Here is a 19,855-nt window from a genome sequence, read left to right on the forward strand (position 1 = left end):
CCGCGGCCATCGGCCCCTGGTGGCCCTTGGGGACACGGGGAGGGGACACGGGGAGGGGACACGGGGAGGGGACACGGGGAGGGGACACGGGGCCCCACCGTGTTTGTCCGGGGGGATAAAAACGGGGCCCGAGTGAGGGGGGGACCCCAAAGCTTCAGCGGTACCTGGCCAGGTGAGAGGGGAGGGGACAGGGATGGGGTGGGGGGAGGGGATGGGGACAGGGATGGGGGGAGGGGATGGGATGGGGGCTGGGGTTGGGGACAGGGTTGGGGTGGGGGGAGGGGATGGGGGCTGGGGTTGGGGACAGGGATGGGGTGGGGGGAGGGGATGGGATGGGGGCTGGGGTTGGGGACAGGGATGGGGTGGGGGGATGGGGCTGGGGACAAGGATCGGGGTGGGGGGAAGGGGTTGGGATATGGGTCAGGAATTGGGGTGGGGGGCTGGAATTTGGGACAGAAATTGGGGTGTGGGGCTGGGGTTGGGGTGTGGGGCAGGGATTGGGGTGGGGGGCTGGGGTTGGGGACAGGGATTGGGGACAGGGATTGGGGTGTGGGGCTGGGGTTGGGGACAGGGATTGGGGACAGGGATTGGGGTGTGGGGCAGGGATTGGGGTGTGGGGCAGGGATTGGGGTGTGGGGCTGGGATTGGGGACAGGGACTGGGGTGTGGGGCTGGGGTTGGGGTGTGGGGCAGGGATTGGGGTGTGGGGCTGGGATTGGGGACAGGGACTGGGGTGTGGGGCAGGGATTGGGGTGTGGGGCAGGGATTGGGGTGTGGGGCTGGGATTGGGGACAGGGACTGGGGTGTGGGGCAGGGATTGGGGTGTGGGGCAGGGATTGGGGTGTGGGGCTGGGATTGGGGACAGGGACTGGGGTGTGGGGCTGGGGTTGGGGTGTGGGGCAGGAATTGGAGTGTGGGGCAGGGAATGTGCTGGGATGGGGCTGGGATTCCCCATGGGGCTGGGATCTCTCAATGGGGCTGGGATTCTCAATGGGGCTGGGATCTCTCGGTGGGGCTGGGATTCTCAATGGGGCTGGGATCTCTCAGTGGGGCTGGGATCTCTCAATGGGGCTGGGATCTCTCAGTGGGGCTGGGATCTCCCGATGGGGCTGGGATCTCCCCATGGGGCTGGGATCTCTCAATGGGGCTGGGATCTCTCAATGGGGCTGGGATCTCTCAATGGGGCTGGGATCTCCTGTGGGGCTGGGATCTCTCAATGGGGCTGGGATCTCCCGATGGGGCTGGGATCTCCCGGTGGGGCTGGGATCTCCCGGTGGGGCTGGGATCTCCTGTGGGGCTGGGATCTCTCAATGGGGCTGGGATTCTCAATGGGGCTGGGATTCTCAATGGGGCTGGGATCTCCTGTGGGGCTGGGATTCTCAATGGGGCTGGGATCTCTCAATGGGGCTGGGATCTCCTGTGGGGCTGGGACCTCTCAATGGGGCTGGGATTCCCGATGGGGCTGGGATCTCCTGTGGGGCTGGGATCTCCTGTGGGGCTGGGATTCCCCATGGGGCTGGGATTCTCGGTGGGGCTGGGATCTCCTGTGGGGCTGGGATTCTCAATGGGGCTGGGATTCTCAATGGGGCTGGGATCTCCTGTGGGGCTGGGATCTCCTGTGGGGCTGGGATCTCTCAATGGGGCTGGGATTCTCAATGGGGCTGGGATCTCCTGTGGGGCTGGGATTCTCGGTGGGGCTGGGATCTCTCAGTGGGGCTGGGATCTCTCAATGGGGCTGGGATCTCCTGTGGGGCTGGGATTCTCGGTGGGGCTGGGATCTCCTGTGGGGCTGGGATCTCTCAATGGGGCTGGGATCTCTCAATGGGGCTGGGATCTCTCAATGGGGCTGGGATCTCCTGTGGGGCTGGGATCTCTCAATGGGGCTGGGATCTCCCCATGGGGCTGGGATCTCTCAATGGGGCTGGGATCTCCCGATGGGGCTGGGATTCCCCATGGGGCTGGGATTCCCCATGGGGCTGGGATCTCCTGTGGGGCTGGGATCTCCCGATGGGGCTGGGATCTCTCAATGGGGCTGGGATCTCTCAGTGGGGCTGGGATCTCTCAATGGGGCTGGGATTCCCCATGGGGCTGGGATCTCCCCATGGGGCTGGGATCTCCCCATGGGGCTGGGATCTCTCAGTGGGGCTGGGATCTCCTGTGGGGCTGGGATCTCCCCATGGGGCTGGGATCTCCTGCGGGGCTCCAAACTCCCGTGATATTTTATATTTTCCGGGTATTTTTATGGCTCTGGCAGTCGCGGTGGGGCCGCTCCCCTCTCACCCCGCTGCCCCCCGGTGTCCCCCCAGCTCAGCCATGAGGCTCCCGGTGGCCACGCTGCTGCTCCTGCTCGCCACCGCCCGGCTCGGGGCCGCTCGGGGCCGGCGGGACGCGCCCGCTGCGGGCTCCGAGCCCGCGGCCACCGAGGATTTCCTCACTCGCCAGCTCCAGAGCTTCTCCGACTTCTTCACCCGCGAGCTGCCGCACAAGCTGCGGGCGGAGGAGCTGCGCGGACAGGCCGAGTACGGGGGGGGGTCGGGACCCCCGCTCTGAGACCCCCTCACCGGGACCCCCGCCCTGAGACCCCCTCACCGGGACCCCCTCACCGGGACCCCTTCCCTGAGACCCCCGCCCTGAGACCCCCTCCTTGAGACCCCCTCCCTGAGACCCCCTCACCGGGACCCCCTCACCGGGACCCCCGCCCTGAGACCCCCTCACCGGGACCCTCCTCGGGACCCCCTCCTTGAGACCCCCTCACCGGGACCCCCTCACCGGGACCCTCCTCGGGACCCACTCCCTGAGACCCCCTCACCGGGACCCCCTCCCTGAGACCCCCTCCTTGAGACCCCCTCCCCGGGACCCCCTCACCGGGACCCGCTCCCTGAGACCCTCCTCGGGACCCGCTCCCCGGGACCCCCTCCCTGAGACCCCCTCACCGGGACCCCCTCACCGGGACCCCCTCCTTGAGACCCCCTCCCCGGGACCCCCTCCCTGAGACCCCCTCCCCATTACCCTTCCCCAGGACCCCTCCCCAGGACCCTCACCGGGACCCCCTCCCTGAGACCCCCTCCCCGGGACCCTCCTCGGGACCCCCTCCCTGAGACCCCCTCCCCAGGACCCCCTCTCCGGGATTCCTTCCCCAGGACCCCCTCCCCATTACTTTACCCCTGGACCCCCCCCGTTACCGTTCCCCAGGACCCCTCCCCAGTCTCTTCCCGGGACCCCTCCCCATTCCCCCCTCCCCATTGCCCCCTCCCCAGTTCCCCAGTTCCCCCTCCCCAGTTCCCCAGTTCCCCCTCCCCAGTTCCCCCTCCCCAGTCTCTCTCCAGTTCCCCAGACCCCTCCCCAGTTCCCCATTCCCCCCTCCCCAGTTCCCGGGACCCCTCCCCCGTTCCCCATTCCCCCCTCCCCAGTTCCCCATTCCCCCCTCCCCAGTTCCTGGGACCCCTCCCCAGTTCCCGGGACCCCTCCCCAGTTCCCGGGACCCCTCCCCAGTTCCCGGGACCCCTCCCCAGTTCTCCTCCCCAGTTCCCCAGTCCCTCCCCAGTTCCCCATTCCCCCCTCCCCAGTTCCCGGGACCCCTCCCCAGTCTCTCCCCATTCCCGGGACCCCTCCCCGCTGACCCCGGTGTCCCGCAGGCACTATCTGGACCGGGCTAACAAACAGCTGGAGCCGCTGGCCCGGGAGCTGCGCAACAACGTCCTGGGGCTCTTCTCATCCCTGCTGCAGCTGGGCAAGGCCGAGGGGCAGGGGGACAGCCCCTGAGACCCCCGGGACGGGCGTGGACACGGCCCTGAGAGCCTCTGAGACCACCTGAGAGCCCCTGAGACCCCACCCCTGACCAAAATCCAGCCCCTGAGACCCCCGGGACGGGCGTGGGCATGGCCCTGAGACCCTCTGAGAGCCCCCGAGACCACCTGAGAGCCCTGCATGGATCCAAATCCAGCCCTGAGACCCCACCCCGACCCAAATCCGGCCCCTGAGACCCCCGGGATGGGCGTGGACATGGCCCTGAGACCCTCTGAGAGCCCCAGAGACCACCTGAGAGCCCCTGAGACCCCACCCCTGACCCAAATACAGCCCTGAGACCCCCGGGACGGGCGTGGACATGGCCCTGAGACCCTCTGAGAGCCCCCGAGACCACCTGAGACCCCCCGAGAGCCCTGCATGGATCCAAATACAGCCCTGAGACCCCACCCCTGACCCAAATCCAGCCCCAGAGACCCCCGGGATGGGCGTGGACATGGCCCTGAGACCCTCTGAGACCACCTGAGACCACCTGAGACCCCCCGAGAGCCCTGCATGGATCCAAATACAGCCCTGAGACCCCCTGAGAGCCCCCGAGACCACCTGAGATCCCTGTGTGGGCCCAAATCCAGCCCTGAGACCCCTGAGACCCCACCCCTGACCCAAATCCAGCCCTGAGACCCCCGGGATGGGCATGGACTCGGCCCCGAGACCCCCTGAGAGCCCTGCACGGACCCAAATCCAGCCCTGAGACCCCCTGAGAGCCCCAGAGACCACCTGGGACCCCCAAATCCAGCCCTGAGACCCCCACACGGACCCCAAAACAGCCCTGAGCCCATCCCAGAACCCCAAATAAAGCCCTGAGCTCCCCCCCCAACCGTGGCCTCGGGACTGGGAAGGGCAGGGGGGCCCTGGGGTTGTGGGGGAGGGGGGTCCTGGGGTTGGGGGGAGGTCCCTGGGGTTGGGGAGGGGTCCCTGGGGTTGGGGGGGGTCCTTGGGGCTATGGGGGGGGGGGTCCTTGGGGTTGGGGGGGGTCGTGGGGTTGTGAGGGGGTCCCTGGGGCTATGTGGGGGGGGGGTCCTGGAGTTGAGGGGGGGTCCTTGGGGCTGTGGGGGGGGTCCTGGGGTTGAGGGGGGTCCCTGGGGCTGGGGGGGAGGGTCCTGAGGTTGGGGGGGGTCTCTGGGGCTGTGGGGGGGGGGGGGGTCCCTGGGTCTGTCTGGGGGTCCCTGGGCCCTACTGGTGGGGGCTCTCTGGAGCTTTGAGCCGGGTCCCTGATTCCAGGGAGCGTCCCTGGGGCTGTCGGGGTGTCCCTGTTGCTATGGGGGTGTCCCTGTTGCTATGGGGAGGGGTCCCTGGGGTGGGGGGACAGCTGAACCCCCTCCTCGCTGCCATCACTAAAGATGGCGGCGGCGCGGCGCCCTCACGCGCCGGGCGTGCCCTCACCCAAGATGGCGGCGGCGTCGCCGACGTCATTTTTTTCCCGCCACGCCCGTAGAGAAGATGGCGGCTCAGGGGGCCGGGGATGGCGCCACGTCACTTCCGGCGGGGCGGCATGGCGGGGCTCGGCTATGGCGGAGGCGGCGGCGCGGCGGGCGGTGGCGGAGCTGCCGCTGCTGCGGGCGCCGGCGGGGCCGCGGGACCGTGAGGGATGGGCCGAGCGGCTGCGAGAGGAGTACCGAGCGCTCATCCAGGTGCGTCCGTGGCGCCCCGCCGCGTCCCCACACGGTTCCCGCCAGGCCGCCGTCCTCCCCCGGTGGTCTCGTCCCTCACGGTTTTCGCCACGGTGTCACCCCCGGTGTTCCCCCCCGCAGTACGTGGAGAACAACAAACGAGCCGACACCGACTGGTTCCGCCTGGAGTCCAACCCTGAGGGCACCCGGTGCGTGGGGAGGGGGCTCAGAGACCCCCGGTGTGTGGGGAGGGGGCTCAGAGACCCCCGCTGTGTGGGGAGGGGGCTCGGGGATCCCCCGGTGTGTGGGGAGGGGGCTCGGGATCCCCGGTGTGTGGGGAGGGGGCTCAGAGACCCCCGGTGTGTGGGGAGGGGGCTCAGAGACCCCCGCTGTGTGGGGAGGGGGCTCGGGGATCCCCCGGTGTGTGGGGAGGGGGCTCGGGGATCCCCCCGGTGTGTGGGGAGGGGGCTCGGGGATCCCCCCCGGTGTGTGGGGAGGGGGCTCGGGGATCACACTGGGACCCCCCCGGTGTGTGGGGAGGGGGCTCAGGACCCCCCCCGGTGTGTGGGGAGGGGGCTCGGGGATCCCCTGGTGTATGGGGAGGGGGCTCGGGATCCCCCCGGTGTGTGGGGAGGGGGCTCCGGGATATGGGGGGGGGTTGGGGGGGATTTTGGGGGGGTTTGAGGGAAATTGGGGGGGATTTTTGGGGGGGTTTGAGGGAAATTGGGGGGGATTTTTGGGGGGGTTTGAGGGAAATTGGGGGGGATTTTTGGGGGGGTTTGAAGGAAATTGGGGGGGATTTTTGGGGGGGTTTGAGGGAAATTGGGGGGGGATTTTTGGGGGGTTTGAGGGAAATTGGGGGGGATTTTTGGGGGGGTTTGAGGGAAATTGGGGGGTTCCTCAGTGACCGGGGGAGGGTCCCCAAGTCTGAGAGATGTGGAGGGTCCCAGAGGGGTCCTGAGGTGCTTTTGGGGGGGGTCCCAGGGGGGGCTGTGAGGTGTTTTGGGAGGGTCCTGGAGGGCTTTAGGGGAGTCTTGGGAGGGTCCTGGGGGGCTCTGAGGGGCTTTGGGGGTGTCCCAGGGGGTCCTGAGGTATTTTGGGGGCTCCTCGAGGCATGGGGGGGGTCCGGGGGGGGCTCTGAGGGGCTTTTGGGGGGTCCCAGGGACCTGAGGGGGGTCCCAGGGTTGTCTAAGGTGTTTTTGGGGGGTTCCAGGGGTCTGGGGGGCTCTGAGGTGTTTTGGGGAGGGTCCCAGGGGTCTTGGGGGGTTCCTGGGGGTGTCTGAAGTGCTTTTGGGGGGGTCCCAGGGGGTCCTGAGGGGGGTCCTGGGGGTGTCTGAGGTGCTTTGGGGGGGTCCCAGGGGTCTTGGGGGGGTCCTGGGGGGCTCTGAGGTGCTTTTGGGGGGTCCCAGGGGGTCCTGAGGGGGGTCCTGGGGGTGTCTGAGGTGCTTTGGGGGGGTCCAGGGTTCTGGGGGGGGGGGTCCTGGGGGGCTCTGAGGTGCTTTGGGGGCGTCCCAGGGGTCTTGGGGGGGGTCCCAGGGGGTCCTGAGGGGGGTCCTGGGGGTGTCTGAGGTGCTTTGGGGGGGTCCCAGGGGGTCCTGAGGTGCTTTGGGGGGGTCCTGAGGGGGGGTCCTGGGGGTGTCTGAGGTGCTTTTGGGGGGGGGTCCCGAGGGGCGCTGAGGTGCTTTTAGGGTCTCTGAGGTACATTTGGGGGGGTGGGTCCCTGTGAGGGGGGGGTTCCCCACACTGAGGGGGTCCTGGGACCCCCCCCCAAATGTGCCGCAGGTGGTTCGGCAGGTGCTGGTACATCCACGAGCTGCTCAGGTACGAGTTCAGCATCGAGTTTGAGGTGAGCAGGGGGCATTTTGGGGAGGGGTCCGAGGTTGGGGAGGGGGTCACAGAGGGTGCAGACCCCTCCCCAAACACACACACCTCGCCCACCCCCCCCAGATCCCGGTGACGTACCCGGGCACTGCCCCCGAAATCGCCATCCCCGAGCTGGATGGGAAAACAGCCAAAATGTACCGGTGGGTCTGGGGGGGCTTCGGGGGGGGCTGGGGAGGGTTTGGGGGGGTCCTGAGGCTGGGGGGGTCCTGGGGAGGGGTCTTGGGGGGGTTTGGGGGTCCTGGGGAGGGGTCTTGGCAGGGTTTGGGGGGGTCCTGAGGCTGGGGGGTCCTGGGGAGGGGTCCTGGGGAGGGGTCTTGGGAGGGTTTGGGGGGGTCCTGAGGCTGGGGGGGTCCTGGGGAGGGGTTTTGGGGGGTTTGGAAGGGGGTTTGGGGGGTCCTGAGGCTGAGGGGGTCTTGGGGAGGGGTCTTGGGAGGGTTTGGGGGTCCTGGGGAGGGGTCTTGGGAGGGTTTGGGGGTCCTGGGGAGGGGTCTTGGCAGGGTTTGGGGGGTCCTGAGGCTGGGGGGGTCCTGGGGAGGGGTCTTGGCAGGGTTTTGGGGGGGGTCCTGAGGCTGAGGGGGTCCTGGGGAGGGGTCTTGGCGGGGTTTGGGGGTCCTGGGGAGGGGTCTTGGCAGGGTTTGCGGGGGTCCTGAGGCTGGGGGGGCCTGGGGAGGGGTCTTGGGGGGGGGGTTGGAAGGGGGTTTGGGGGGTCCTGAGGTTCGGGGGGTCCTGGGGAGGGGTCTTGGGGGGGGTTGGAAGGGGGTTTGGGGGGTCCTGAGGCTGAGGGGGTCTTGGGGAGGGGTCTTGGGAGGGTTTGGGGGTCCTGGGGAGGGGTCTTGGCAGGGTTTGGGGGGGGTCCTGAGGCTGTGGGGGCCTGGGGAGGGGTCTTGGGAGGGTTTGGGGGGGTCCTGAGGCTGGGGGGGTCCTGGGGAGGGGTCTTGGGGAGGTTTTGGGGGGGTCCTGAGGCTGGGGGGGCCCTGGGAAGGGGTCTTGGGAGGGTTTGGGGGGGGTCCTGAGGTTCGGGGGGTCCTGGGGAGGGGTCTTGGGAGGATTTGGGGGGTTGGAAATGGGATTTGGGGGGGGTCCTGATGCTCAGTGGGTCCTTGGGGGGGGTTGGAAGGGGGGTCCAGGGGGGTTCTGTAGAGGGTCCTAGGGATGGTTTGGGGGGCTCGGTCCTGGGGGGGGGCGTTTTGGGTCTGGGGGGGGTGGGTTTATTTGGGGTTTGAGGGAGGGTCTGAGGGGCTTGGGGGGGTTTTTGGGGAGGGTCTGAGGGGTTTGGGGGGGTCTTGGGGCTGGGGGAGTCCTGTGGGGGGGTTTATTTGGGGTTTTGGGGAGGGTCTGAGGGGTTGGGGGGGGTTTTGGGGGGGGTCTGAGGGTTTGGGGGGTCTTGGGGCTGGTGGGTGTTTGGGGAGGGTCTGAGGGGTTTGAGGGGGGTCTTGGGGCTGGGGGAGTCCTGTGGGGGGGGTTTATTTGGGGTTTTGGGGAGGGTCTGAGGGGTTTGGGGGGGTTTGGGGAGGATCTGAGGGGTTTGAGGGGGGTCTTGGGGCTGGGGGAGTCCTGTGGGGGGGGTTTATTTGGGGATTTGGGGAGGGTCTGAGGGGTTGGGAGGGTTTTTGGGAGGGGTCTGAGGGTTTGGGGGGGGTCTTGGGTCTGGGGGGGGTGGGGATCTCCTGTGGGGGGTCACTGGGGGGGGTCTCGGGTGGGCGCAGGGGGCTCTGACGGGTCCCTCCCCCCACAGGGGGGGCAAGATCTGCCTCAGTGACCACTTCAAGCCTCTGTGGGCCAGGAACGTCCCCAAATTCGGGCTGGCACACCTGATGGCCCTGGGGGTGAGCCGGGAGCGGGGTGACACTGCGGGGTGACACCCGGGGGGGGGGGGGGTTGTCACCCTGTTTTTTTGGGAGGGTGGGGGTGACACACCTGTCCCCACAGCTCGGTCCCTGGCTGGCCGTGGAGATCCCGGACCTCATCTCCAAAGGCCTCATCCAGCACAAGGACAAGTGACCAACGGCGGCATTTCTGTGTCCCCTCACTCCCCAGCTGCTCGCACCCCTCTCCAATAAAAGCTGAACCCCGATTTTGTGCCGGTTTGTTGTTTTGGGGGTGACACGGGTGGGATTTTACCCCCAAAAAACGCGCGCCTGCGGAAACCCGCGCGGGTCGCGGCCCCTTTAAGACGCCGCGCGGTTTCCATGGCGACGCGCGGAGCAGGGAGGCGTGGCCACGTTGGCGGCGCATGCGCAGAGCCGCCGGCGAGGCCGCCGGGGGCGGGGCCGGCTGAGGGAGGAACAAAGATGGCGGCGGGTGCGGCGGGAGTTGTTGCCATGGCGGCCCGCGGGAGGTGCGGGGGGACAGCGGGGCGACCCCGCCGAGGGGCGGAGGGGGCCGGGGGGGTCTCAATTGGGGCTGGGGGGCTCGGCGGCAGCGGACACCCCCCCTCAGGGGAGCGCCGGGGGGTGCGGGACAGGGCCCCGGGGGCGGGGGGCTGTGCGGGGATGATGGGGAGGGGGAAGCGGGAAGCCCTCAGGGGGGAGCGGGGGGCGAGGTGGGGGCTGCGGGGAGGGGGGACAGGGGACATCCCCCGTGAGGGACCCCGGGCCGGGAGAGGGGGGCGGGGCCCGCGAGGGGCTGGGGGGGGGGGGCCCGGGAGGATTTGGGGGGATTTTGGGGAGGGGGCTGCGGGGAGCCTTTGGGGGGAGCCCGGGTTGGGGCGGGGGGCGCTGGGCAGGGCTGGAGGGGACGGGAGCGGGATGGGGGAGCTGCGGGAGGAGGGGGCTGAGCCCGGGGGTCGCGGGCTGGGCAGGGGTTGGGGGGCTTTTCCAGCGGCTTTGGCCGCCCCTTCCCTCTCTCCGGACCCTTCCCCAAGGCCGGGGGGGGGGGGGGGTTTGTCCTCCTCCCCTCCGGGACCACCCATCCCCTCCCCGGGGTCCCCCCAGCACCGACACCCCTCACCCTCGGGGAGCAGCGCCCACAGCTCCGCCCTGGAGCGCATCCCGGGGGGTCCCCCCGAGGTTTTGGGGTCCCCCCGAGGTTTTGGGGTCCCCCCCCACACTGACCCTCCCCGCTCCGCAGGGCCCCCGCCGACGGGACGCTGTGTCCGGCCGCCGGGCTCGGGGGGCTGTGAGCAGGTGGGTCCCGCTGCCCCCTCCCCTTTTTACCTCCCCCCCCCCCCCCCCCCCCCCCCGCAGCTCTGTCACCCTTGTCACCGAGCTGTCGCCGCTGTCCCCGCAGGCCCCGCCATGCCCCAGGCCTCGGAGCACCGCCTGGGCCGCTCCAGGGACACCGTGGTGACCGCTCAGCCCCGGGCCGGCTCCCGCTTGCCCAGCGGCCACCGAGCGCTGAGCCAGGAGCGCCATGCGACCCCCAACGGGCTCTCCCCGGCCCCCAAACTCCGCCTGCTGCCCCCCCGGCCCCCGCCGCCCCCCGAAGACCCCCGCCCCAAGAAGCTGGAGCTGGAGCGAGGCCGGGCGGCCAAGCGGGGGGACGCGGCTCCCCGCGGGCCGGGGGGACGGCGGGGGCCGCTGAAAGCCGATCACGGCGTGCGGGTACCCGGGGGTGCCCCGCAGGTACCGGGCAGCGCTTCCTTCTCGCTGCCCAGCGCTGCCGAGCGACGCCGGAGCAACCTGGCCCGTTCCAAATCCATCAGCATCGGGGACCTGAGCCAGGGAGGCGGCGGCGGTGTCCCCAGCCGAGCCGAGGACGTGGCGGTGGCGCTGAGCCGCTTGGTGCTCAGGGACTGCGGGCACCCGCTGGCTGCGGGCGCGCTGGCGCTGCGCAGGAGCTCCTCGCTCCGCAGGGTCACGGTGGCCACCGGGCCCGACGGTAAAGCCACCCCGCCGCTGCTCTCCGTGCGCCCCGAGGGCCGCGCCCGCACCGAGCCCCCGTACGGCCCCGGCAGCCCCGCGCCCGGCCGGACCGAGGACAAGGCGGCCGCCGTAAGAGCCTCGGGGGGGGCGGCCGGGGGGTGGCGTGGGCCCCGCGGTGTCCCCGGCATCGGGGACGCGTTCAGACCCCCATGGTGTGTCCAGCCTCAGGGACGTGTTGAGACCCCCATGGTGTGTCCAGCCTTGGGGATGTGTTGAGACCCCCATGGTGTGTCCAGCTTTGGGGACGTGTTGAGACCCCCATGGTGTGTCCAGCTTTGGGGACGTGTTGAGACCCCCATGGTGTCCCCAGCCTCAGGGATGTGTTGAGACCCCCATGGTGTCCCCAGCCTCGGGGATGTGTTGAGACCCCCATGGTGTCCCCAGCCTCGGGGACGTGTTGAGACCCCCACAGTGTCCCCAGCCTCAGGGATGTGTTGAGACCCCCATGGTGTCCCCAGCATCGGGGATGTGTTGAGACCCCCATGGTGTCCCCAGCCTCAGGGATGTGTTGAGACCCCCATGGTGTCCCCAGCATCGGGGACGTGTTCAGACCCCCATGGTGTGTCCAGCTTTGGGGACGTGTTGAGACCCCCATGGTGTCCCCGGCATCGGGGACGTGTTGAGACCCCCATGGTGTCCCCAGCCTCAGGGACGTGTTGAGACCCATGGTGTGTCCAGCCTCGGGGACGTGTTGAGACCCCCACAGTGTCCCCAGCCTCGGGGACGTGTTGAGACCCCCATGGTGTCCCCAGCTTTGGGGATGTGTTGAGACCCCCATGGTGTCCCCAGCCTCAGAGACGTGTTGAGACCCCCATGGTGTGTCCAGCCTCGGGGACGTGTTGAGACCCCCATGGTGTCCCCAGCTTTGGGGACGTGTTGAGACCCCCATGGTGTCCCCAGCCTCAGGGATGTGTTGAGACCCCCACAGTGTCCCCAGCTTTGGGGACATTTTCAGACCCCCACCCTGTCCCCATCTCTGGGGACATTGAGCCCCCCAGTGTCCCCGTCTCTGGGGACATTGAGCCCCCCAGTGTCCCCATCTCTGGGGACGTTGAGCCCCCCGCCCTGTCCCCGTCTCTGGGGACATTGAGCCCCCCAGTGTCCCCATCTCTGGGACGTTGAGCCCCGCCCTGTCCCCGTCTCTGGGGACGTTGAGCCCCCCAGTGTCCCCATCTCTGGGGACGTTGAGCCCCCCAGTGTCCCCATCTCTGGGGACGTTGAGCCCCCCGCGCTCTCTCTGCTCGCAGGTCGGTGACACCGCCAGGGTGTGACAGTGGTGGCATTCTCACCTGTCCCCTCTCCAGTCCCACGTCTCTTGGGGGGGTCGCTGCTGTCCCCCACAGCCCAGGGGGGGCTGGCGGTGGCCGCTGCCATCCCTGCGGCTCTGGAGGCCCCGGGGGTGGCCACGGGTGACCGGGGTGGCTCCGGGGGTGGCCACGGGTGACCGGTGTGGCCCTGGGGTGACCGGTGTGGCTCCGGGGGGTGACTGGTGTGGCCCGGAGGATGGCCACGGGTGGCCACAGGTGACCGGTGTGACCCGGGGGGTGGCCAGTGTGGCTCCGGGGGTGGCCACGGGTGACAGGCATGGCCCGGGGATGGCCCGGGAGTGACCGGCGTGGCTGGTGTGGCTCCGGGGGGTGGCCGGTGTGGCCCCGGGGATGGCCCGGAGGTGACCGGTGTGGTCCGGGGGGTGGCCCTGGGGTGACCGGTGTGGCCCTGGGGTGACCGGTGTGGCCCGGAGGTGACCAGTGTGGCCCGGGGGGTGGCCCGGGGGTGACCGGTGTGGCCCGGGGGGTGACTGGTGTGGCCCTGGGGTGACCGGTGTGGCCCGGAGGGTGGCCCGGGGGTGACCGGTGTGGCCCTGGGGTGACCGGTGTGGCCCGGAGGGTGGCCCGGGGGTGACCGGTGTGGCCCGGGGGGTGGCCGGTGTGGCCCGGGGGGTGGCCGGTGTGGCTCCGGGGGGTGACCGGTGTGGCCCTGGGGTGGCCGGTGTGGCCCCGGGGATGGCCACGGGTGACCGGTGTGGCCCGGGGGATGGCCCGGAGGTGACCGGTGTGGCCCGGAGGGTGGCCCGGAGGTGACCGGTGTGGCCCTGGGGTGACCGGTGTGGCTCCGGGGGGTGACCGGTGTGGCCCTGGGGTGGCCGGTGTGGCCCCGGGGATGGCCACGGGTGACCGGTGTGGCCCGGGGGATGGCCCGGAGGTGACCGGTGTGGCCCGGAGGGTGGCCCGGGAGTGACCGGTGTGGCCCGGAGGGTGGCCACGGGTGGCCACAGGTGACCGGTGTGACCCGGGGGTGGCCGCTGCCCTCCCCGTTTCCGCATCCGCCTCTCCCCCCGCCCCACCCCGCACCTGCCCGGCCACGTGTGGGGGGATCGTAATCCCCAAAATCCCAGCGGGACACGGAGCCACCGCCTCGTCCCCGCTCGGGACCCCCCCAGCGCTCACACGGAGCTCCCCAAAGCCCCGGGACCCCTGGGCTGAAATCGAGGAGGGGTTTTTTTGGGGGGTGTTTACCTCCGAGCTCTCGCCGTTCCCCCGGGGCAGCTCCGGCTAATTAATCCCTGCGGGATGAGCCTCCCGCTCGGCCCAGAATAGCCGGGGGAATCGGATCAGCTAATGAGCTGAGCGGGGAGAGGCTGGGGGGACACACCGGGGGCTGCCCGCCGTGCCATCGCTGCCGCTGCGGCCACCCGGAGCCACCCCGGAGCCGGTGGCACCCCGGAGCCGGTGGCACCCCGGAGCCGGCCCGGAGCCACCCCGAGCCACCCCGGAGCCACCCGGAGCCGGTGTCACCCCGGTGTCACCCCGGAGCCAGCCCGGACCCGGTGTCACCCGGAGCCGGTGTCACTCGGAGCCGGTGTCACCCCGAGCCGGTGCCACCCCGAGCCGGTGTCACCCGGAGCCGGTGTCACTCGGAGCCGGTGTCACCCGGAGCCGGTGTCACTCGGACCCGGTGTCACCCCGAGCTGGTGTCACCCGGAGCCGGTGTCACCCCGGTGTCACCCGGAGCCGGTGTCACCCGGAGCCGGTGTCACCCCGGTGTCACCCCGAGCCGGTGTCACCCGGAGCCGGTGTCACCCGGACCCGGTGCCACCCGGAGCCGGTGTCACTCGGAACCGGTGTCACCCCGGTGTCACCCGGAGCCGGTGTCACCCGGAGCCGGTGTCACCCCGAGCCGGTGCCACCCCGAGCCGGTGTCACCCGGAGCCGGTGTCACCCGGAGCCGGTGTCACCCCGAGCCGGTGTCACCCGGAGCCGGTGTCACCCGGAGCCGGTGTCACTCCGGTGTCACCCCGAGCCGGTGTCACGCCGAGCCGGTGTCACCATGCCGGGGCTGCAGGGCGCCACGCTGGTGGAGCTGCCCAGGAAGCTGCAGCGTTCCCTGGTGACCCGGCGGGAGCTCCAGGGCCGGGCCACCGACATCTCCGAGTCCGTGGTGCACACGGCGGTGATGGGGCTGCTGCTGGTCACCGGCGAGGTGAAGCCACCGCCGGGCAGCGGCCGAGGGGACGGGGCGGGCGCGGCGCGGCTCACGGGGTGTCGCTCCGTGTCCCCGCAGACCCATCACACGCTGCTCCTGGGATCGGGACACGTCGGCCTCAGGAATTTGGGCAACACGGTAAGCGGCCGTGGTGGCCACCCGGGCTCTGCCGGGCTTCCGTTTTTGGGGTGCGATGGGGGTTTGGGGTCACCTCGGGGTCTCCCAGGCTCGGTGGTCGTGGTCCTGTCCCCCTGTCCTGCTGGGATGTCACGTTCCCAGAGGTCCCCCAGCCCCACAGCGCTGTCCCCAAGGTCCCCAGCCCTCCTGTCCCTCTGTCCTGGGCTGCAGGAGGGATTTGGGGTCACCTCGGGGTCCCCCAGGCTCGGTGGCCGTGGTCCTGTCCCCCTGTCCTGCTGGGATGTCACGTTCCCAGAGGTCCCCCAGCTCTCCTGTCCCTCTGTCTTGGGGTGCAGGAGGGATTTGGGGTCACCTTGGGGTCCCCTCAGGGTCACCTCGGGGTCCCCTCTGTCACCTCGGGGTCCCCTCAGTGTCACCTCGGGGTCCCCCAGGCTTGGCGCTTGTGGTCCTGTCCCCCTGTCCTGTTGGGATGTCACATTCCCAGAGGTCCCCCAGCCCTCCTGTCCCTCTGTCCTGGGCTGCAGGAGGGATTTGGGGTCACCTTGGGGTCCTGTCTGTCACCTCGGGGTCTCCTCTGTCACCTCGGGGTCCCCCAGGCTCGGTGGTCGTGGTGCCGTCCCCCTGTCCTGCTGGGATGTCACATTCCCAGAGGTCCCCCAGCCCTCCTGTCCGTCTGTCCTGGGCTGCAGGAGGAATTTGGGGTCCCCTCTGTCACTTCGGGGTCCCCTCAGGGTCCCCTCAGTGTCACCTCGGGGTCTCCCAGGCTTGGTGCTTGTGGTCCTGTCCCCTTGTCCTGCTGGGATGTCACATTCCCAGAGGTCCCCCAGCCCTCCTGTCCCTCTGTCCTGGGCTGCAGGAGGGGTTTGGGGTCACCTTGGGGTCCTGTCTGTCACCTCGGGGTCCCCCAGGCTTGCTGGTCGTGGTCCCGTCCCCCTGTCCTGTTGGGATGTCACATTCCCAGAGGTCCCCCAGCCCCGCAGCGCTGTCCCCAGCCTTTCTGTCCCTCTGTCTGGGCTGCAGGAGGGATTTGGGGTCCCCTCAGTGTCACCTCGGGGTCCCCCAGGCTTGGTGGTCGTGGTCCCGTCCCCCTGTCCTGCTGGGATGTCACGTTCCCAGAGGTCCCCCAGCCCCACAGCGCTGTCCCCAAGGTCCCCAGCCCTCCTGTCCATCTGTCCTGGGCTGCAGGAGGGATTTGGGGTCACCTTGGGGTCCCCTCAGGGTCACCTGGGGGTCACCTCGGGGTCCCCCAGGCTTGGTGCTTGTGGTCCTGTCCCCCTGTCCTGCTGGGATGTCACATTCCCAGAGGTCCCCCTGCCCCACAGCGCTGTCCCCAAGGTCCCCAGCCCTCCTGTCCGTCTGTCCTGGGCTGCAGGAGGGATTTGGGGTCCCCTTGGGGTCACCTCGGGGTCCCCCAGGCTCGGTGGTCGTGGTCCCGTCCCCCTGTCCTGTTGGGATGTCACATTCCCAGAGGTCCCCCAGCCCCACAGCGCTGTCCCCAGCCGTCCTGTCCCTCTGTCTTGGGGTGCAGGAGGGATTTGGGGTCACCTCTGTCACCTCGGGGTCCCCTCAGGGTCCCCTTGGGGTCTCCTTGGGGTCCTCCAGGCTTGGTGGCCGTGGTCCCGTCCCCCCTTGTCCTGTTGGGATGTCACATTCCCAGAGGTCCCCCTGCCCCACAGCGCTGTCCCCAAGGTCCCCAGCCCTCCTGTCCGTCTGTCCTGGGCTGCAGGAGGGATTTGGGGTCCCCTCAGAGTCACCTCGGGGTCCCCCAGGCTCGGTGGTCGTGGTCCCGTCCCCCTGTCCTGCTGGGATGTCACATTCCCAGAGGTCCCCCAGCCCTCCTGTCCGTCTGTCCTGGGCTGCAGGAGGAATTTCGGGTCCCCTCTGTCACCTCGTGGTCCCCTCAGGGTCCCCTCAGTGTCACCTCGGGGTCCCCCAGGCTTGGTGCTTGTGGTCCTGTCCCCCTGTCCTGCTGGGATGTCACGTTCCCAGAGGTCCCCCAGCCCCACAGCGCTGTCCCCAAGGTCCCCAGCCCTCCTGTCCCTCCTGTCCCTCCTGTCCGTCTGTCCTGGGCTGCAGGAGGGATTTGGGGTCACCTGGGGGTCCCCTCGGGGTCCCCTCAGAGTCACCTTGGGGTCTCCCAGGCTTGGTGGCCGTGGTCCCATCCCCCTGTCCAGAGGTCCCCCAGCCCCACAGCGCTGTCCCCAAGGTCCCCAACCCTCCTATCCCTCCTGTCCCTCTGTCTGGGCTGCAGGAGGGATTTGGGGTCACCTTGGGGTCCCCTCTGTCACCTCGGGGTCCCCCAGGCTTGGTGGCCGTGGTCCTGTCCCCCCTGTCCTGCTGGGATGTCACGTTCCCAGAGGTCCCCCAGCCCCACAGCGCTGTCCCCACTGTCCCCAACCCTCCTGTCCCTCTCTCCTGGGGTACAGGAGGGATTTGGGGTCCCTTTGGTGTCACCCGGGGGTCACCTCAGCATCCCCCAGACTCTTTACCGCTGTCCCAGACACTCCCAGCCCCTCAGGTCACCCAGGACAGCAGCGGGGACACCCCGAGGGACCCCTGGGGGGGACCCACCCCGTGTCACCCCCTCCCCTCCCTCCCGCAGTGCTTCATGAACGCGGTGCTGCAGTGCCTGAGCAGCACCAAACCTCTGCGGGACTACTGCCTGCGCCGGGACTTCCAGCAGGAGCAGCCCCCCGGCCCCCGCGCCCCCCAGGAGCTCACCGAAGGTGGGACAGACCCCCCAAAACCCCCCCTAAACCCCTCCCCAAACCCCCTCCCCGGGGCTCTGACGCCACCGCGTCCCCGCAGCCTTCGCCGATGTCATCGCCGCCCTCTGGCACCCGGACTCATCCGAGGCCGTCAACCCCGGGCGCTTCAAAGCCGTGTTCCAAAAATACGTCCCCTCCTTCACGGGTTACAGGTGAGACCCCCCCCCCCCTCCCCTCCCCAAAAAGCTTTTTGGGGACCCCCCGCAGCGCCCAGGGGGCGGTCACAGAGCGTCCCCACAGCCAGCAGGACGCGCAGGAATTCCTCAAGTTCTTCATGGACCGGCTGCACGTGGAGATCAACAGGAAGGGCCGGCGCACCCCCAGCATCCTGTCGGATGCACGGAGACCCCCGGCCCTGGAGGACCCCGAAACGCTCAGGTGAGGGGTGGAGGGGAAAGAGGGGAGGGGTCCCCGGTTTTATTTTTTGGGGTGCCGATCCTTTTTCCTCTCCCTCTCTCGGATCCCGCAGCGACGACGAACGCGCCAACCAGATGTGGAAGCGTTACCTGGAGAGGGAGGACAGCAAGATTGTGGGTGAGTGGTGGCGGCGTTGGGGGTGTCCTCAGCTTTCCCCAGAACCCCCCAAAATCTCTGGGGGTGCCCTCCCTGACCCCCCTTTTGCCCCCCCAGATCTCTTTGTGGGGCAGCTGAAGAGCTGCCTCAAGTGCCAGGCCTGCGGTTACCGCTCCACCACCTTCGAGGTGTTCTGCGACCTCTCGCTGCCCATCCCAAAGGTGAGGGACACCCCAAAAACCCCCTCAGACCTCCCCTAAAACCCCTGACGCCCCCCCCCTCCCCAAATTCCGCCCCCCTCCAGAAAAGCTTTGCCGGGGGGAAGGTGTCGCTGCACGACTGCTTCAGCCTCTTCACCAAGGAGGAGGAGCTGGACTCGGAGAACGCCCCGGTGAGAGGATGGACCCCCCCTTTCCTCCTCCTCCTCCTCTTCCTCCCCACCCCAGAGACCCCCCCAGACCCCAACGGGGCCCCCCTGACCGCCCCCCTGCCCCTCAGGTGTGTGACAAGTGCCGGCAGCGGACGCGGAGCACCAAGAAGTTGACGATCCAGCGCTTCCCACGCATCCTGGTGCTCCGTATCCTTTGGCGATCAGCACGGGGACCCCCTCCCCAAATTCTTGCCGGGGGGGTTTTTTTTTTGGGTGGTGGAGGGGGACCAGAAGGGCCCCCCCCCCCGTTTTCCCTTAACCCTTTCATTTCAGACCTGAACCGTTTCTCCACCACGCGCTACTCCATCAAGAAATGCTCCGTCTTTGTGGACTTCCCGCTGCAGCAGCTCAACCTGCGGGAGTTCGCCAGCGAGAAGGCGGGTGAGCCAAAAAGGGAGAGAAAAAGGAGCTGGGGGGAGGAAATCCGGGGTGTTTTTGTGTTGTGGGGGGCAGCTCTCAGCCCCATCTCCCCCTCCCCACCGCAGGCAGCCCCGTGTACAGCCTGTACGCGCTGTGCAACCACTCGGGCAGCGTCCACTACGGTCACTACACGGCCTTCTGCCGCGACCCCGCCGGCTGGCGCGTCTACAACGACTCGCGGTCAGTGTCCCCCCCCGCTCCCCAACGCCCCAGCCGGGTACCCCCCTCCAGCCTCCAGCGGGGTGCTGAGGGTGCTCCCCGCAGCGTCTCGCCCATCAGCGAGAACCAGGTGCCGTCCAGCGAGGGCTACGTGCTGTTCTACGAGCTGGAGGAGCCCCCCGGCCGCAGAGCCTGAGACCCCCGCCCGCCCGGACCCACCGCGGGGGTTTTGGGGGGTTTTGGGGGGTGGGGTGGGGTGGGTGAACCCCCTCCCTCCCCACCCATGGGGAGCTCCGTGGGAAGCGGGGGTTCGGGGGGTGCGGCCGCTGCCCGCGCGCGGCCCCGGGGGGTTTTGTGAATAAATTTATTAAAAAAAACTAAAAAAAAACCCAAAAAAAACAAAAAAAAAAAACCGCGTTGGGTTTTGGGGCGGTGGGGAGGGGGCGGGGTTTGGTGGTGGGGGCGGGGTTTGGCGGTGGGGGCGGGGTTTGGTGGTGGAGGCGGGGTTTGGCGGTGGGGGCGGGGTTTTATGGAGGGGCGGGGTTATATGGAGGGGCGGGGTTTTATGGTGGGGCGGGGTTTATGGTGGGGGCGGGGTTTGCTTGGGAGGGCGGGGCGGGGAAGTGATTGACAGCAAAAGTGGGCGTGGTCTATAGAACGTGTTGATTGATAAGTGAGGGGCGTGGTCACGGCCGTATAAGGTCCCTGTTGATTGGCTGGTTACTTAGAGGGGCGGGGCCTACCGCCATTGCGCTCTCCCTCCCGCCATAGCGCGCTGTCCATC

General features: G+C 69.3%; 3 protein-coding genes across 4 annotated transcripts; all 3 read left to right on the plus strand.

Annotated features, from left to right (window-relative positions):
- The first annotated feature begins 94 nt into the window (after positions 1-94).
- On the plus strand, positions 95-4,620 carry LOC147648826 (apolipoprotein A-II-like). The gene is made up of 3 exons (XM_086866464.1): positions 95-172; positions 2,306-2,518; positions 3,635-4,620. Exons 2-3 carry the CDS (start codon positions 2,313-2,315, stop codon positions 3,759-3,761), a joined length of 333 nt encoding a protein of 110 aa, XP_086722590.1. The 5' UTR covers positions 95-172; positions 2,306-2,312; the 3' UTR covers positions 3,762-4,620.
- Positions 4,621-5,274: 654 nt separating this feature from the next.
- On the plus strand, positions 5,275-9,416 carry UFC1 (ubiquitin-fold modifier conjugating enzyme 1). 2 transcript variants are annotated; one of them, XM_086866459.1, is made up of 6 exons: positions 5,276-5,434; positions 5,555-5,622; positions 7,196-7,259; positions 7,361-7,437; positions 9,033-9,123; positions 9,227-9,371. In XM_086866459.1, exons 1-6 carry the CDS (start codon positions 5,312-5,314, stop codon positions 9,296-9,298), a joined length of 495 nt encoding a protein of 164 aa, XP_086722585.1. In that variant the 5' UTR covers positions 5,276-5,311; the 3' UTR covers positions 9,299-9,371. The 2 variants fall into 2 exon arrangements, with proteins under 2 accessions (XP_086722584.1, XP_086722585.1); XM_086866458.1 differs by lacking the exon at positions 9,033-9,123 and having other exon boundaries at positions 5,275-5,434; positions 9,227-9,416.
- Positions 9,417-9,547: 131 nt separating this feature from the next.
- On the plus strand, positions 9,548-19,483 carry USP21 (ubiquitin specific peptidase 21). Its single transcript, XM_086866411.1, has 14 exons — positions 9,548-9,635; positions 10,367-10,422; positions 10,526-11,229; positions 14,722-14,781; positions 17,384-17,507; positions 17,590-17,701; positions 17,790-17,927; positions 18,019-18,083; positions 18,180-18,283; positions 18,367-18,453; positions 18,561-18,639; positions 18,766-18,873; positions 18,978-19,092; positions 19,177-19,483. The coding sequence occupies exons 3-14, from the start codon at positions 10,534-10,536 to the stop codon at positions 19,265-19,267; spliced, it is 1,779 nt and encodes a 592-aa protein (XP_086722537.1). The 5' UTR covers positions 9,548-9,635; positions 10,367-10,422; positions 10,526-10,533; the 3' UTR covers positions 19,268-19,483.
- The last annotated feature ends 372 nt before the right edge of the window (positions 19,484-19,855 follow it).

This window comes from Cyanistes caeruleus, chromosome 30 (assembly GCF_971803275.1).
Source record: "Cyanistes caeruleus chromosome 30, bCyaCae1.hap1.1, whole genome shotgun sequence".
NCBI classification, from domain to species: domain Eukaryota; kingdom Metazoa; phylum Chordata; class Aves; order Passeriformes; family Paridae; genus Cyanistes; species Cyanistes caeruleus.

What these genes read in the sequence shown, in the direction of transcription:
- UFC1 (XM_086866458.1), top strand. Translation starts at nt 5,312, where the DNA reads ATGGCGGAGGCGGCGGCGCGGCGGGCGGTGGCGGAGCTGCCGCTGCTG. An exon ending in AGTACCGAGCGCTCATCCAG is followed by an intron (nt 5,435 to 5,554) that starts GTGCGTCCGTGG and finishes TCCCCCCCGCAG; the next exon opens with TACGTGGAGAACAACAAACG. An exon ending in TCCAACCCTGAGGGCACCCG is followed by an intron (nt 5,623 to 7,195) that starts GTGCGTGGGGAG and finishes AATGTGCCGCAG; the next exon opens with GTGGTTCGGCAGGTGCTGGT.
- USP21 (XM_086866411.1), top strand. Translation starts at nt 10,534, where the DNA reads ATGCCCCAGGCCTCGGAGCACCGCCTGGGCCGCTCCAGGGACACCGTG. An exon ending in CCGAGGACAAGGCGGCCGCC is followed by an intron (nt 11,230 to 14,721) that starts GTAAGAGCCTCG and finishes GTGTCCCCGCAG; the next exon opens with ACCCATCACACGCTGCTCCT. An exon ending in TCAGGAATTTGGGCAACACG is followed by an intron (nt 14,782 to 17,383) that starts GTAAGCGGCCGT and finishes TCCCTCCCGCAG; the next exon opens with TGCTTCATGAACGCGGTGCT.
- LOC147648826 (XM_086866464.1), top strand. Translation starts at nt 2,313, where the DNA reads ATGAGGCTCCCGGTGGCCACGCTGCTGCTCCTGCTCGCCACCGCCCGG. An exon ending in GAGCTGCGCGGACAGGCCGA is followed by an intron (nt 2,519 to 3,634) that starts GTACGGGGGGGG and finishes GGTGTCCCGCAG; the next exon opens with GCACTATCTGGACCGGGCTA.